Raw genomic sequence first — 17,458 nt, forward strand, 5'->3', positions numbered from 1 at the left:
TGCCCAGCTAACATGCTTTGTTGCCATGGAGACCGCACTAATAAGTAGGCCTATTATTCACGTCTCCCAACATGACCTCCTGTGATCAAAAAAGAAAACACAAAGAGGAGCATCTCTGAGGAGAGTTGACAAGTTCTAGCTCAGCTCTTTAAAATTCAGGGAACGTCGTTGTTTTTCTCCATGTCTGTTGAAGAACTGTGAGGTGCAAAAATAAACACATAATCATCGGCCGTCCGTTTAAACAAACTACAAGTAAAAAATCAGGTGACTAAAAATAGGAACCAAAGCTGAGATTCCCTTCTGCATGTACACAGAGAGCGTCATCATTTCCAGATAGTTGGTTTCAGAAATGGATCAGGAGCTGAGGGAAAACCTTCTCTGTCCCTGCTGGGACACAGAAGCTCAGTCCAGACGGTCGTGGCCTCCTTTCACAGAAACTTCCACATCTTTGTCTTCACAAATAGGTCAACTAGGAGCCAGAAGCTTATTTACACAACTGAGAAACAGGAGCTCATAAAGCGTAGAAAGTGGCGCAAACACCTACATCAAAAACCAAAAGGCCGTGTAGTTAACTGCTCTTGCTATGAATGTTACACTGTTCACCTTAATTCAGTTCAATTCAGTTTATTTCTATAGCACCAATTCACAACACATGTCATCTCAAGGCACTTTCCAGTTCACCAGATCATCCAGTCAGATTGATTCAAAGTTTTCTATCTAAGGAAAACCAGTTGATTGGATCGACTCATTGACTCTTCAGCAATCCCTCACACTGAGCATACTTGTAGTGAAAGTGGAGAGGAAAAACTCCCTTTGCACAGGAAGAAACCTCCAGCAGAACCAGACTCAGTGTGAGCAGCCATCTGCTGAGGCCGACTGGGGTTCAAGGAGACAGAAGTAGAGATAGAAAAAGAAGCAGAGATACAAAAGGCAACCAGCTCCAGGCGGCCCCGTCCAGGAAACACACAGCCAGGCAGGTTGATGTTGGCATGGTAACCAGAAGAAAATACTTATACATTTTGGACCTGTCAGAATTTATGAAACAATCGCTTATATACTATATATTTCCCCCATAAAGTTGATAATTTTGCTCTGCACTACTCTAGATTCAATTGTTTTTGAAACATAAATAGTTCGACTGTTTACTACTAGTTGGCAACAGTGCTCATGTAACGTCCTTCTGTTGCTGCATCTTTGCACAGAAGCAAAACAGTGCTCTGGATGAACATGTTGAGCCACTGATGCCCAAACCTTTCACTATTTCATGTTCCCAGTGATAAAACAAAGGAGTTATTATGACAAAGTCAGCACAAAAAGACTCAGAATGATCAGAGAGCAGCTGTCTCACTGTGTGGTGTGGAGGCTGCAGCATCTCAGACTGGTAGAACGTGAGAAGAGTGGTGAGAACAGCAGAGAATCATCTGACATTTCATCCCAGCGCTGCATGTCCCGAGGCCCGTAACATCATCAATAACAGACCCCCACCATGGACTGTTCTCCCTGCTGCCCTCTGGGAAGAGGCTTCACAGCATTCAATGCAGGACCAGCAGATTCTGCAATAGCTTCTTCCCCACCGCCATCAGACTGCTGAACTGTTTAACCAAACGAAAATTATGCACCGTATATATTTAATGCTCTGAACTTCCATATAAATGCTTTTTCTTTTGCACAATTTCTTTTTCTCCCACACTGTTTACAGCTGATCACTGCTTCACTTTAAGAAATGGAAATGTCATGAAATCTGTACAAAATGAATTTCAAATAAAAGTTGTCTAAGTTAAATATATTTACAAAACGAACTCTTTTTATTGGGATTAATGTTGTTTAACAGGTTTAAGATTTAAGAGTAAACTCCATAAAAATGTTTATACAGTATGAGGATGTATAGAGATGTATCAATCCCATTTTGTATTTTATCCAATCGATACAATCCGTACGCTGAGCGTATTGGCTAATACTGATCCGATACTGAATCAATGAGTGAAACTTGTATCTCTCCATGTGAGTAAAAGGCATCATGCGTGACATCAACATTGCTAAAAAACTGTAACAAATTAACATGGTTATAAATCATTAGTAGCTGCTGTGCTGCTCTGTTCGATGATGTAATCACTGAGGCAATCATCAATAGAAATAGAAATGACTGGATCATCATCATCATCCCTCCGATACCCCATCCTGCTTTATAATTAATATGGGAGCAGATAATCCGATCCGAGTATCTGATTGATGCATCTCAAATAGTGTAGCAGGTTTAGTGCCGGGAGTTTTGTGGGTCCAGATAAGGGTCTTCAATGAGAGGAATCCCAGGAAGACTAAAAGGAAACATGAGGATTACTCTATCCAGGTGATGATCTAAGGAATGCTGATCTGTGTGGATAATTTGCCCAACAATGTCCACCATGTTTATGTTTAAAATCCTCTTTTATATCGAAAGGTTCATGATAGCAGGTATGATTTCTAAGTGCTTTCAGAAGAGATGCAGGCCCGTAGCATCATAGATCCTCCACCATACCTATATAAGGTTCTTTTAACCTTTTCAAGCCTAACTTCCATTTAATCTTTGTGATGGAAAGTTCAGTATCGATCCTCTCTGCTCAAAGTACACGGTTCCAGTTAAGGTCCAGCTGGGTTTAGCAGGTTTTACCTGTCAGAGTCTCTCTTTGCTGTTATATTTGTACAGGAAACTTTTATTTATTTTTCATTAGGTGCATGTAGAAACTCTGACCAAGCGTGAATAAAACATTGGTTCAGTTGCAATGAAAACAAAACCATTTTAGGCTGTAATTCATTTTATATCCATAAAAATTAGAGCAGAAAAGGCTTCAGATTACTGACTACAGTAGACTCTTCCTCCTCTCACAGATGCATCTGGTCTCGTTGACACTTCCTGCCTCTGCTCATCCAGGTGATTTTAGACCATTTCTGTACAGCAAACGACTTTTACCTGGGCTGCCTGTAATGCCAACACCTTAGAAGGGCCGTCAGCGTTGGGTGGTCGGCTCCGGACCGACTGTAGGCTCTTACATAACCCCTGAGGCACGCCAAGCACCCTCCAGTGAGGTTGGAGGAGTGGGCAGAAAGAAAGAAGGCGGGGGGATGGGCACCGTGCAGCGGTGCACTGCTGCACAGCAGAACAAACAGAAGCTTATGTAACAGCCCTGCTGCTGCAGCCATGGAGGAAGCTCTCCCTACGGACACGCAGGGAGCTGCAGCAGCAGCACTCTCTACAGAGGATTTCTCTCTCAGACCTCCAGGGTATTGTCTAACAGGCACCAACAGCCACTCCTCGTTTCCCCCCCATTTTTCTTCTTCTCACAGTCACTGAAAGAGAACTAAGAAAGAGGCGAGCACCTGCAAGAGGGACAATCATAATGGCCAACAATAATAGCTAAAGAGGACAAATAGACTGCGGCTACAATGGCAGGAAGGCCTGGCAATGAAAGCTTAGAATAACAGCACCGAGGGCGATTCCTCAGGGTTTATCTGGCTCCTCAGAAAATAGTTGCGTGAAGACGGAAGTGTTGGTGCGCCGATAAGGGTGGCGTGACCTTCAGAGAGCAAAAACAACCACAGTGCTGCTGTGGGAGAATCAAAACACCAGCAGGTTTGGGTTTGTAAAGCTTTCCATCTAACTCACAGGACGTCCAACACATTATAGCTCGTTTAGAAAACACAGTTTGTCTCAGCTGCCATGAGAGACAAAAACACATTGATAAGCAGCGATGGCCGTCTGGATATCAATACGCTGGAATGCCATCCTGTTCCTCTGTTTGTGTTTTTCCACAGTGCGGTGTTGGAGGGGCGCGCGGCTCCAGGCGCGCTGCAGCACTGCCTTCCATTTCCTGCTGCTGCAGCTCGTTGTATCTCATGCCTCGGAAGCACAGAGCGGTTTGAGGGATGCTCCCCGTTCCCTGTTGGTCCCACTGCTTCGCTAATGGGAAGCTGCCAACATCAAAATGGAAGAGTCTGATGCTGTCTGCATTACCTTAACTAGTTAGCTGCAGGAATATACATCTAAACCTTCAAGCAACTACCTCTACTTGAACTCCCTTTGTTTCCTCCATCTTGTTTTCTAAAGATGCCACAGCGAACCAGTTAGAAGATCTCAGAGAACTGGGAGCTGCATACTGGGAAGGCTTCCAATAGCTATCGACCAGCATGGCAGCACATGTGCTGCTGGTCACAGGTTTGGTGCAGCTGACTCTGAGACAGAGTGGGGGTTTGGCCAACATTCCCCACTGTGAGGGCCGCATGCTCGCTGCCCATGTGCCGCTAAAACAACCGGACCGGTACCAAACAAGGACCGGTATCAGAGCAGAACTCTGAGCACAGAGTCACGTGGAGGATCCCCTTAACCTTCAGCTGATGTGGCAGCATCACAACAACCTGTCTACAGTGAAAACAGAGGCCTGCTGTTTATTTGGAAACAAAAGCTTCAACGCTTCCCATCTGTAAAAACAGTTCACTGACTGGTTCTGATCAGGTCAATACTTGCTATTCAACTAAATTACACCTACTGTATCTTACAAAGCCGGGAAACATCCATAAAACTGAAAGTTTTAATCAAGCTGTAATTTTAATCCCACCATGACAATCATTCAATTTTTGGGAGCTCATATATCAGGAAACAGTTTAAATCAATGACTAAAATACCAATCACATGCCTTTTTTGAGAAGGGAAGTAAGAAAATGAAAGAAAGATGATTTACCTTTAAAATAAGAAAATAAAATTTGTCTTATTTCAAATACATGATCTCTAATTATCTTATGTTTAGAGTAAAAATACTGATTCCATTGCCAGATCACCTTATTGGTCTGCTCTAATGAGGGGAAATACACCTATTCTAACCCCAAAATCCCACATCCTCCGTCACCGCTCTGCTCCACTCCGCCTGCGCAAAGCCTACAGCCTCCATTGTTCCTCCTTATTATTAACTTCATAGGAGCAAAACATTCAAAAGTGAACACTTAATTTAATATGACATATTTAAAAAAAATCCCCATCAGCATCCAGCAGATGAGCAGTTTATAGTGAAACATTTTCTTTTTGTTGTGTATTTTTGTAACAGGGATAACTAGGATCATACAAAACTGGGTTTTATGAACTGTGTTTGTTCTCTGCTTCCAAACTCAGCATCTCTTCATTCATGCCTGCAATAAGAAGTTTCTTTTGAAATTGTGAGAGGCGCTCTTGAACGTTGTTTCGGAACAAATAATGTATGTCTATTCTATTAACATTTCTCTATCTGTATAATGAGTCTGTTTTATTTGTTGTCTTCTCAGTTCAGAGGGCCCCCTGCCTGTCTTTGCCTAGGGCCCCAAATTTCCTAAATCTGCCCCTGGGCCAATCAAACACAGACCTCTGCATTAGTCTGGATGGAAACAACCGATCACAACCAGCAAAACAAAGTACTGGACCCATAGTGGCAGGAATGATAAAACTATATATATATATATATATATATATGAAAACAGCAATAAGAACGGCTGATTGAGAAAGGATTGAAGGCTTTATAAAATGTGTTTCATTACCGGATACGCTTCTTTCCTTTCATTCAGTTTCATTATAACCAAGACGACTGGATGCAAAAGAATCCATGAGACGTCTCCTCTCATCAGAGCAAACTTCACATGTTCCCTGATTGACAGAGGGTTAGAAAATGTGACAATCATCAAGGATTACTGAGGCTTACATAAGATCTGATTGAGGGTCTGACGGAGACAGACCCACAATCAGAGGCCTGAACTGTTCACTTCAACCTTCTGACCTCTGAACCCAACTAATCGACAGAAAGCTCAGCTGTTTGAACTCACAATATCAGCTTGCTGGGAATTACGAGACGACAAACTCTGATTTGACCATCTGACATCATATCAGGGACGCCAACAATCCCAAATTAATGTCCTCCTCAAAAATCTGCTCTGTTTGCATCATTTAATTTACAGCAGAAAGAACCCACTGGTCTGTCCAAGGATGGCTGACGTAGAGCGAGCAGAGATGGACGCGGACATACAGATGGGCTGTGGGAGTTTACAGTGTAAAGTCACACACAGGATGAAGGGAAAAAAATGCTCAAGTTGGGTTATTTTAATCTAAAGTGATAGATTTGTTTGCCAAGGAGCTGATGTGTCTGATCGTTGCTTCTCCTGCTTATGTAACGGCCTTAGATCTGTGAGCCAGCTGCCCAGATAGGGAGCTGCTTGGATGGGGACACTCAGGACATATTTATACCTTAAATATTTCATTTCAATACATCGCATTTAATAGCTCATGATAAAACAGTTAATTATTAGTTAGCATGAAAGGAAATCTGATTCAGCTGGAAAATTCTAAGGTGGTCTCTAGACTTTGCAGGCGTCACCTACTAGCTGTTAACATTTCTCAGGGTTCTTGTGTTCCATTCAATTCCTCTTTAACTTGCTGGTACTCTAGATATTTGCATCTGTCACTGACTTTTCTTTTAGTCTATTTATTCAACCAACTAGGTGTGCATCAGTTGGTCACAAACCAAAGGTCATTAAAGAAGATTCAGGAAGAGGCTTTTATTTTGAAGGGGAAAAAGATGGAGCAATGTGGCCCCATTGTTCTTTATGTAGTGAATTCCATCCATTTATTGGGAAAGAAGACGTTTAAGAAATTCAGAAAAAAAATGCAGTCTGGAAACTTTGAAAACATTTTAATAAAATAAGAGGTTTTGAGAGCGATGTTTCTGTTCTATTTTTTCTTTTCAATTTTTTCTCAAATTCATTTTCATGTTTTAAACTTCTTTTTCAGATTTTTTTGTATTCTTTCCACAATGCCCTTTTGGATCACAATCTCTTCACTTCTAGGGCAGGCTTTCCTCTGGAATGAGGAGTGCAGACCCCGTTCTGTTGGTCTGTTGGACATTAGCAACTGCAACGTATTACGCAATGTGCATGTTTAGAGTGAGTGGTTGTATCGGCCAAAAGTAAAGAGAATGTGATTTGTAAAACTTAATTTTAAAAGAATGCAATAACATCTATAAATATATATATATATATATATATATATATATATATATATATATATATATATATATATATATATATATATATAACAAAACATTTATGCAAAAAAATGGATTTAATAAATATAAAATATCTATATATTTTTTTATAAATAAAATAAAGAAAATTTAAATTTGAAAAAAAAAAGTTACGTTTTATTTCTGGGTTGTATTTTTTTTCTTCAGTTTCCATTTCCAAAACATGTTCTTTGATGGCAACAATAACTGAACTACTTTCACTCTATATTCATTGGCCTGGTCCATAAACACAAACAAAAAGAAACACTTAGGGAAACATGATGGATGTGTTTTCACACTACCTCCTCCTTTAGACCGTAGTTGAACCATTTACCTCTGAATGAAATGCTGACTTGGACTTTAGAATAAAAGGGGTCGTTAAAAAAAAAATCCCTGAAAACCTTGAAACGTTATGTTTTCTCTGAATTTCTCTGTCTCTGTGTTTTTGTATCGAGGAAAACGATAGTGAGCATATTTTATTAGCTACTTTGTGCCAAGGTCACAGAGAGGCTGTTCTCCAGTTCTTCAAAAACATCCGTTCTATTTCAAGATCTGAAGTAGCTCATTTAATTAAACCTGAAAGAAACACGTCGGCCATGAACAGAGATTCAGCCAAACAGATTGAGATTTTGGAAAACTCGACTCAACCCCTTGACCCAGAGTGAACCCTTTCAAGGGGGCTGGAGCTCTTTTGCAACAATAACAAGCTTAAAGCTCACTAACTCTGAGACTGACACATTTATCCCATGTCAGCTGTTCTGTCAGATGAGCATACCTGATCAGACCACCATACCCATAGTCAATACCTGTTTATCCCTTTAGTTTATCCTTTTATTTTTGTATGAAAAATAATCTTTAAACTACCTCAGCAGGCATGTATTTCTTTAGTCATGTACAAAAAAATTATTTAATTACTTACTTTTTGGTGTTTTTTTTCAGCATGTGTCGATCTCACCTTTAATTGTTTGGTTTTTTTTGTCCAAGACTAAAGGGACACACGCCCGTTGGGGTAGTTTAAAGTCTATTTTTCATACGAAACTAAAGGGATAAATGCAAATGAGATGTCTTGTTTATGCGTATTGATTGTGTGTATGCTGATCTGACAGAACACCAGCTCCTCTTCTACAAGACTATCTGCTGCAATCTAATATCTACTGACCACAGAACCAAAACTGTGCCAAAAAACGCTCAGATAGCCAAAATGAAATTTATGACCATGTTTCTGTAGGCCCTGGTTTCAACCAAACACGTAGCAGTTCTGCATAATGCATCGCTAATGAAAGCCAGCAACACCGCCAAAGTCAAACTCATTAGCAAAACGGATTATTTGCAGCTGCCCGCTCAAAACCTTCCTCCAAAAACACCAGAAGAAACAAGCAAAGCGCATAAAATCTGTCCTAGCTTGGCTACTTTTCTCATCAGATGATACTATTATCCGAATAAAGGTCAGTTTGTGGGGTATATCAAACTGTTTATTATCAGCTAAAATCCTCTTCTCTCTGCATTACGGTACTACAGTAAGACCATAGTTAGAAACTGTGCCTGTACATAGCTAATTCTGTCCATCTCAAATTGGTGCATATTACTGGATTCTGTAGAGCGTAACCTTTCCAAAGAGCTGCGAAGCTCCCTGATTGGACAAACAATTGTTTAGATACGCCCCCATTTTTTTATGCATCTGTCTGCCACTTGGCTTTGTTTATATAGTGTGTAATTATGGTATGTACATAAAGACAGCTAAAGAAAACATAACACTTGTGGTTGTTTGGGGGTGAGAGTGTATTTTATAACCATTTACAGTGCCTTGAGAAAGTATTCATCCCCTTTGAATTGACCTTTTGCCACATTTCAGGCCTCAAACATAAAGAAATAAAATTGTAATATTTTGTGAAGAATCATCAACAAGTGGGACACAATCATGAAGTGGAACAATATTGGATATTTCAAAGTTTTTTTTAACAAATAAGAACTGAAGAGTGAGGTGAGCAAAATGGATCAGCCCCTTTACTTTTGCACCAGAATTTCCCCAATTGTAGGGACTATAAAGGGATTTTCCATTCTATTCTCTATTCTATTCTACTTTTAGTGCAGCAAACTCTCTCTAGAAATTCAGTGAGGATCTCTGAATGATCCAATGTTGACCTAAATGACTGAGGATGATTAATAGAATCCAGCTGAGTGTAATTAAGTCTCTGTATAAATGAACCTGCTCTGTGATCGTCTCAGAGGTCTGCTTAAATGCAGAGAGCATCGTGAAGAACAAGGAACACACAAGACAGGTCCCAGATACTGTTGTGGAGAAGTTTAAAGCTGGATTTGGATTTTTTTTTTAAAGTTTCCTAAGCTTTAAAAACTCCAGGAGCACTAAGATAGAAGGAGTATCAAACCAATGTGGATCTAAAGAGACCTGGCCGTCCCTCTAAACTTTCTGCTCAAACAAGGAGAAGACTGATCAGAGATGCAACCAAGAGGAACCATGATCACTCTGGATCAACTGCAGACATCTACAGCTGGGGTGGGAGACTCTGTCCATAGGACAACAATCAGTCGTTTAAGGCACAGATCTGGCCTTTATGGAAGAAAGACACTTCTGAAAGGTATCCATTACATGTCTTGTTTTAAGTTAGCCACAAGCAACCTGGGAGACACAGCAAACAGGTCGAAGAAAATGTTATGTTTGGCGTAAAAGCAACACAACTCATCACCCTGAACACACCGACCCCACTGTCAGACACGGAGGTGGCAACATCATTGTTTGGGCCTGCTTTTCTTCAGCAGGGACAGGGAAGATAGTTAAAATTGAGAGGAGGATGGATGGAGCTAAATACAGGAGCATTCTGGAAGAAAACCTGATGGAGTCTGAAAAAAGACCTGAGACTGGGACGGAGATCCAAAACATGAAGCAGAATCTGCAATGGAGTGGTTCACACATACTGTAAACATATCCAGGTGTTAGAATGGCCTAGTCAAAGTCCAGACCTGAATCTAATCCAGAATCTGTGGAAAGAACTAAAAACTGCTGCTCTCCATCCAGCCTCACTGAGCTCTAGCTGTTTTGCAGGAAGAATGGGTAAAAATTTCAGTCTCTTGATGTGCAAAACTGATAACCATATCATAACCGGAACGACTGAACGCTGTAATTGCATCAAAAGGTGACGCTATAAAGTCTCAACAAAAGGGCGCTGAATGATTTTGCACACTTAATTTTTCTGTATTTTTATTTCTTAAAAAAGTTTAACATCTCCAATAAATTTCGTTCCAGTTAATTCTAAAAACAAATCAAGGCTCAATATATAGGTAAAGCAATCCAATATACTGGTTTAATTTACATGCCAGTACTTTCCGTATGGTTTTAATATAATCTTACCAGCGTTTTTCTTATGATCAGTAATGTTATTTAGTTGGATTACTGAAACGAAGCCTTCGGGGAGAAACCCCAGCATTTGGGAGGGACTATTCTAAACTAATAAGTCTTTTTTGGTTCCTATAATCTCTTCTCTGTTTATGGGAAATCATCGGTATTTACTTTTCCCACCTATACTCTCCAAAACGTGTCACTGTTGTGAGCTAACGGTTTCATAGCATCATGCCAGCTGGAAACACGTCTACACCCCTGAACACCATCCAATAGGATTTGTTTATCAAGTCAAACTAATCGACAGTTATGCAACAATCTGGTTTCTGTTGGAGAATACTACCTCCAATTACCAGCAGCAACAAAGGATGTGGTGTGGGAATGAAAGGTGCAGAGAATCTCACAGGAACCTGTGTTGTGCTGCAGCCAGATTAGATGGTTGGAATCAGGATGTCCTGCTCCTCACACACAACAAGCCGGCTCCTTATCACCACCTGATTTATAATAATAGGACAAGCTGAGACTAAACAACACCTGCGCCACAGCAAACACGCAGCTCTGCTGTTTGCATTGATTCATGAAGACAAAGTGGACCAGCCCTCACTGTTAGCGTTTCATCCAGAACCAGAGCTGTGCTGCTTTAGGCTAACAGAGCTAATAGATTTTATCTTTATTCAGTTAACTGATTTTCTACTATGGATAGAATAATATTAACCCTGTGAGGTAATTAAACAAACATTTATAACAGCCACCATGTTGGCATTAAAAGGCATTTTTTTAAAGATTAAACATGGCTTCTGTGCAATAAGTAAAAATTAAAAGTATCTATAGGGAGGAGTTTAGCTGCATCAATAAATGCACTAAATGTATACGACCCTCTTTTGTTCATAATGGCCACTCACAGCGCTCAACGCTAGAGCCACATTCAGGTTAAGTGCCTTGCCCAGGGGCACATTGACGTGACTAGAGGAAAGAGGAAACGAACCAACGTCATTCTGACTGCTCTACCATCTTGGCCAGTATCGGGGAGGATTGTTTTTCTATTGGTTCAATCTGTGAATGACTTCAAAGAGTAATCAGCTTTCAAAGGAACTGCCTGACTCTAACCTGTAGCACCAACCTAATTGATGGTGAGCAGCAGTGATTTGTTTTACGTTGATGCACTTTGGGTTTTTTTGCCCTTTCCATTGATTTCATGTCATCTGAGACACAGAAACCCCTCAACCTTATTGGTCAAAAAGTTCTGGGCTAAATTAGCCCAGCTATCCTCACAGAGCTGCTGAGTAACTCAGTCTTGTCAGCATCAACACAGATACTTCCCTCTACATGCATTTAAAAAAAAATCTGTGACTCGTCATTGTTAAGAAGGTGTGTAACTGGTGAAACTGATAGGAAGGTTTGAGATGGGCCTATAGTTCTGCAGTAGCAGCAAGTCCATGTTTTTGGGTTTTTTTTTAAACAGAGGTCCCTTTCATAAATCTCTGTTTTTAAGGCCTAGGGGGAAACAGCTGACAAAAGAGATTATTTATTTTTTCACTCTTTCTATGTTCTAGTTTTTTTGGTGAAAGTTGGAAGGATAAACTAGACAAAAGTAAGTTGAAGACCTTATGAGTGAAGGCCGGCATACACTGTGCAATATTGTCAATCGTTGCATGCAGCTATAGCTTAAACTGTACGACAAGGTTTAAAAGTTCACAGCTCATGTTTGTTCTCACACTGTGCGGCCTGATGCTGTGATGCAATCTACCTGCTCACAAGGTATGTCCAAAAACCACCCGTCAGACTCAGTGCCAAGAGATGGCGCTGTTCGGACTCGTCAATCTGGAAGAAGAAGAAGAACTCCCTTGTTTGCACATGCGCGGTGCTCGAGGTTCTGGTAAATCTGCTCATACACTGTTAAAAAAGTAAATGGCAATTGTTGTTCTAACACACAATTGTATTGTAATCCAACTCAGAAATATAAATTTGACATCTAACAAATAAATACATGTTTGCCCAACTCAAATTCTCAGAAGTTGGTTTAACAAGGAGTTTTAAATCGCCTATACAACATTTTTTGAGTTCCCTCAACTGTAAACTCATGGGCATGCGCACTGCTTATGTTCATGGACACGCCCACTACGGTACGGGGTTTCCTATCCCTTTCTTCAAGTGCACAGCCTTTTTCCCTCGCGTTTGAGAAGACTAGCGGACATTGTCCTTTTATGCATCTGGAGAACCACGGAGGAACGACCCTGGGACCTTACCAGTTTTCTGAATCTTTTCTTTTCCCGGTGAGTGCTGCAAAGTACAGACAGTTAGTGGTTAGCTCTGTGAGTTAGCATTCCCTTGTGGTGTATTGCCACCGAGTTGAAGCATGAGTTCACATGTTTTTCACGTTCTGATGAAAGGAAAAGCCGCGCACGTGCGTGTTTATAGTGCGCGTGTGTGTTTATGTCGCGCATGTGTGGATGAGTGTTTATGCTAGAGAAAAGAGTGCCTGTTATTTTCATTGTACAAATGAAAAGAGACATTAAGTTGAGTGTAATAACTTATGAAATTTCTAAACTGTTTTATGTAGTGCAGTGTTGTTGCACTCAGGCACAGAATATTACAAGACTACATTATTTTACTTTCTTAATCCGATGTGGATATTTACTGTTTAACTGTAAGTGGTTTTATAATTATTTACATGTGGATTTTTTGCTTTCATGATTTTATTTGCTTTAAAAGAAAAACAGTGACATTAACATTTTATATGTTAACCCTGTAATGCAGCAGTTAATTCGTAATGAGTTAGAAAAGTTACATTACACACTGAAATTTATCATACTTGGAGAGATATAAACTGTACAGTTAAGAACAAGAAGTGAATGGATTTAACTAAGCCCTGTTGTGCTATGCAGGCAGGGTTTTTGGATACCCTGGATTCTGGATTCTCTCCTTAAATGGAGATGGCGAGCCAACCGTGCGAACATCTGGATTTGGACTGAAGAAGAGGATTTGGACTGAAGAGGACTTTCTTTTCTTGCATTCATCGTCCTGTCGGAGTGGTAGGACTAAAAAGAAAAACTCAGAGATAAAAAGGGGAAACCTTTTTCTTTTTCCGTTGGGAAACAAGACATTTTATTTCATTTTATTTTTTTTAAAGGGTGCACCCAATTTAAAGAGACTACAATTGAAAAAATCAAACTGAAGGCCGTCCAAATATGTAAAACTGTTATTTTTTCATTATACGTTAATACACTTACTTCACAAAAAATTACCTGTGTGTTTTCCTCTTACTAAATCGGTGTCTTACTGTTTTTTCCATCATCATCAGTCCCTCTTACGAATCTAGAACATTCTGGTCCAGTGTCAGGTTACTTTGCTCTGTGCAGTTAAGATTATGTTGTTGAACATGGTTTTATACTGTATCTATTGATACAATGTTTGACTTGAAGCAATAAAAATGTTGTATTAACATAATTTTTTGTGTGTTGAATGATTGGTAGTGAAGACGATTGGTTGGACTAAAAAAACTGAGTTGATAGAACTCAACTTGCAGATAACACTACAAAATCTGAGTTTGTAGAACTCAAAATCTATATGTCAAACTCATAAAACAAAGTTGATAGAACTCAGAACTTAAAGGTGAAACTCAAAAACCTAAGTTGGTAGAACTCAAAATTTCTATGTAACACTCCAAAAACCTAAGTTGGCAGAACTCAAAAATCTTTGTAAACTCAACCACAGTGAATTTAAGTAAAGAAAACTCAAAAAACCAAATGCATCACGTTGCCTAGAAAATTTAAGTTCTGTCAACCTCTATTTTTTTTTCAGTGTAGATGCTCTTAGCTCTGCTTCAACAGCGGGATTTGTCCACGACCACCTCTAGACGGCCGACTAAATTTCAAACATGTTTGATTTTTTTCCCGACCTTACGATTCCTGATCGGAAGGTGGTCTTGAGAGGCTGATCACCCCTCGTTACCTCCTGTACACGACACACGATCAGACTGAAACTCGGCCAGATTGAAAAAATTCTTGCATGACTGGAAAATCGTCCAGAAAAGGGCAAAAAATCATACAGTCTATGCCCGGCTTGAAGGAAAGATATAGAGTTTACAAAGAACCTTTAGCCTAGCATTGCTGTAGCCATGCATTGGGTGGGCTTTGGTGCCAGCTATGTAAATGTCTTCTGACTCTGCACAGGTATTTGCTTTTATTTATGATGCCATGAGAAGTAAAGACATCTCTGTTGCGTTGCCACTTTTCGAAACAGCTCACTGACGAAGTGCATCCTGTGGCTGGCATGTTCCAGTAAAAGAAGTGAGTATAGTTACTTACCAGGTCCCTGTGAAGCACCCAATTGGCATGGAGGTAATGGATCCCATCCAGAATCTGATACAAAAGAGATTTCACCATCCCTCTGGGTAGCTGCATGGGTTTCTTGTTGGCTTTGGAGGCACGGTGGAACTTAATGATGTGCTGCAAAACAAGCAAAGGTTCAATGGTGGAACCTAACCTCCACCTCCGTCCATGTTTGGATGATTCAAGGCTAATATAGGCAACATCTACATGAAGACAAAAAACACCTCTTTGAGTTCAAAGCCAGCTCAGTCAATATTTGCCACCACATGAAATATAATAAATATACCTGAAAATGCTGTCAAATTATGCCAGATCCGTTAGTGACGCAAACAAGCCAGGCGAGAATTGGACATGGGTACCATTATGTTCTCATTCTTTCAGTGTGGATCATGTGTGCCTGTCTAAAGGTAAACATGTGCCTGGGCCAAACAAAGCAAGCATCTCAGATAAAGTTTCGCCTACAAACCCCCAAAATGCCAGCTTCGTCTTGATGATACATTGGTTTGCTGTAGTACTTTCGTCATTAAGCCTAAGCTTGTCTTTGTGTGGATGGGACCTTACAGACAAAAACAGAGTAACACAAGGAAAGGGTAACAAAGAAAATGTTTTAAGAGATCTTGACCCATCACTTCTGTCACCTTTTCCTTTTAGTATGAACCATCTGGGCGCGACAGTGGTGTCGGGTGCAAGAGTTTGCCCTGCAATCGGAGGGTTGTCAGTCAAGCCCTGGCTCTGGCTCAGGTGTCGTTGTGTCCTTGGACAGGACACCTTCCCACATTGCCTACTGATGGTGGTCAGAGGGCCCGGTGGCACCAGTGTACAGCAGCTTTACTTCTGTCAGTGAGCCCCATAACAGTTGAGGCTACAATGTAGCTCCCCATCATGATTGTGTGAATAATTTTAGTGTAAAGCACTTTGGTGAAGTCTCCTGACTTGAAAAAGTGCTATATAAAACAGGCCATTTACCATATGGACATACTTTATATAGTCCAGTTACTGTTCCCGTAGAAACAGGTTTGGCTGAGATTCCTACTGTTGCATGATGTAGCAGCAGTGAAGAAAGACTCACCCAGAGATCATGCTCAGCGTAGTCGAAGAGGAGCCACACCTTCCTGTCGCTGTGGGACAGGAACACTTTCTGAAGCGCGATCACGTTCGGGTGCTTCAGTTCTCGTAACAGCTGGAAGACACAGCAGAAGTATGTGAAGAATCCGCAGGATAATTATTACTCTTCGAAAGTATAATTATTTACATATTTGTTCAAATATCTACTTGTGTGAAGACAATGGATTTACTTAGAAATTTGACATCTTTTAATTTACCAGAAGTGAACCATTTAACCCGTGGAAAGTAAAGGTAAAAAATGCTGGTGAAGATTCTCAGTCATCCAGGTCATAATCATTGCAAAAAAGTTAAAAAAAACAATCCACTGGACTTTGTTTCCAAGTTTGAAGGAAGCTTTTCCAATTCAAAATGTCAGGAATAGCGTTGAGTTTAAGGCTTTATAGAATTGAACATGCAAATTGAACCTTTAAAGCTTCAAACTTAACTCTATTTCTGACATTTTGAATTGAAAAAGCTTCCTAGATGGGATATGAAACATCTTCAAACTTGGAAACAAAGTCCAGTGGATTGTTTTCTTACTTTTTTGGAAAATAAAGGTATAAATCGATTCAGTTTAATGTGGCCAGTGACTTCTGACATGTTTTTATGCAATAACTTCTGTTCTTCAATGTGTCTCTCTTCTGAGACTAGATGAGAGGATTGAAATATTAAACCTCAGAAGTAAAGCAGAGTAAAAACTGTGAAACACTGTGTTCCATTCACTGCTTCCTCCGTTTAAGCGTGAGTTAATAACAAGCCCAAGCAGCAGAACAAACAATAATCCCCACAATCCTAACTTGCACCTGTTCTTTCACATCATGCAGACATACTGTCTGCTTCTTCTCTAACTACAGACCCTGTGCCTGAGAACTTTTGCTCTGGCTTCAGTTTTTACCTTCAGGATTTAAACTCTTTCCCATAACAAAAACTGCTGGTGCCCAGATTTTATTAAGTTACCCTTAATATGCATTTCCCAGTTTAAAAACAGGTAACATTTTACAAGTCTAAAGGTGTGATATGCACCCGTTTACAAATATATTTCTACTAATACACAATGACTTGTTTTTGGTAAACTATTACGTAAAGTTCAAGAACCTTTAGTAATTGTAACATAATGTGAAAGGACAGCTTTGTTTCAAAATGTTACGGTAAAATGCAACATTCTTTTTAGCAGAAACCTAAAAACATCATATAGTTGCATCTTTTTCAGCTGAATAATACATTTTTTACAAAAATAACACATTAACAGAATGTCTAGCGTGATTTTCAGGAAAAAATCCATTGTCAGAACTTTGACCTTTCCTTCTGGTTACGATGCAATTGCCAACATGAAGGGATTCTGCACCAACAGGATTGGAGACTCATGTCTCGGTCAGGTTTTCATAGATTTTAGCAGCTCTGTGATAAAGCTGAAAAATGGCTCATTTTCTTTATTTCAGTTTCTCAGATCAAAGCCAAAAACAAAGAAAGAAGCACAACGAGGGTGAAGCCTTTGAGCATTGGTGGCGGCTTAAGAGAGGAAAGGAGTCCAGAAGCCATGCAGAGATAGCTGCTTTCTATCTTGATAAGTAAGATAAATGTTTGCTAAGGCTAACTAAAGTTAGTATTGGCGAATGGTT

The 17,458-nt window shown here is 40.0% G+C and overlaps 1 protein-coding gene across 2 annotated transcripts in view; it reads right to left on the minus strand.

Annotated features, from left to right (window-relative positions):
• LOC119789464 (cyclin-dependent kinase 19-like) overlaps nucleotides 1-15,918 on the minus strand; it is a 34,373-nt gene extending 18,455 nt beyond the window's left edge. The window contains exons 1-2 of one of the 2 annotated variants that reach the window (XM_038294347.1): nucleotides 15,805-15,918; nucleotides 14,712-14,852 (exon numbers count right to left, since the gene is read on the minus strand). In XM_038294347.1, the coding sequence (XP_038150275.1) occupies nucleotides 14,712-14,807 (96 nt within the window). In that variant the 5' untranslated portion in view covers nucleotides 14,808-14,852; nucleotides 15,805-15,918. Of the gene's footprint in view, nucleotides 1-2,947; nucleotides 3,053-14,711; nucleotides 14,853-15,804 lie in introns of those variants that run through there. The other variant, XM_038294356.1, reaches the window with a different exon arrangement.
• Nucleotides 15,919-17,458: the final 1,540 nt, after the last annotated feature.

This window comes from Cyprinodon tularosa, unplaced genomic scaffold (genome assembly GCF_016077235.1).
Source record: "Cyprinodon tularosa strain WSP-4 unplaced genomic scaffold, ASM1607723v1 ctg1099, whole genome shotgun sequence".
Classification (NCBI taxonomy): Eukaryota; Metazoa; Chordata; class Actinopteri; order Cyprinodontiformes; family Cyprinodontidae; genus Cyprinodon; species Cyprinodon tularosa.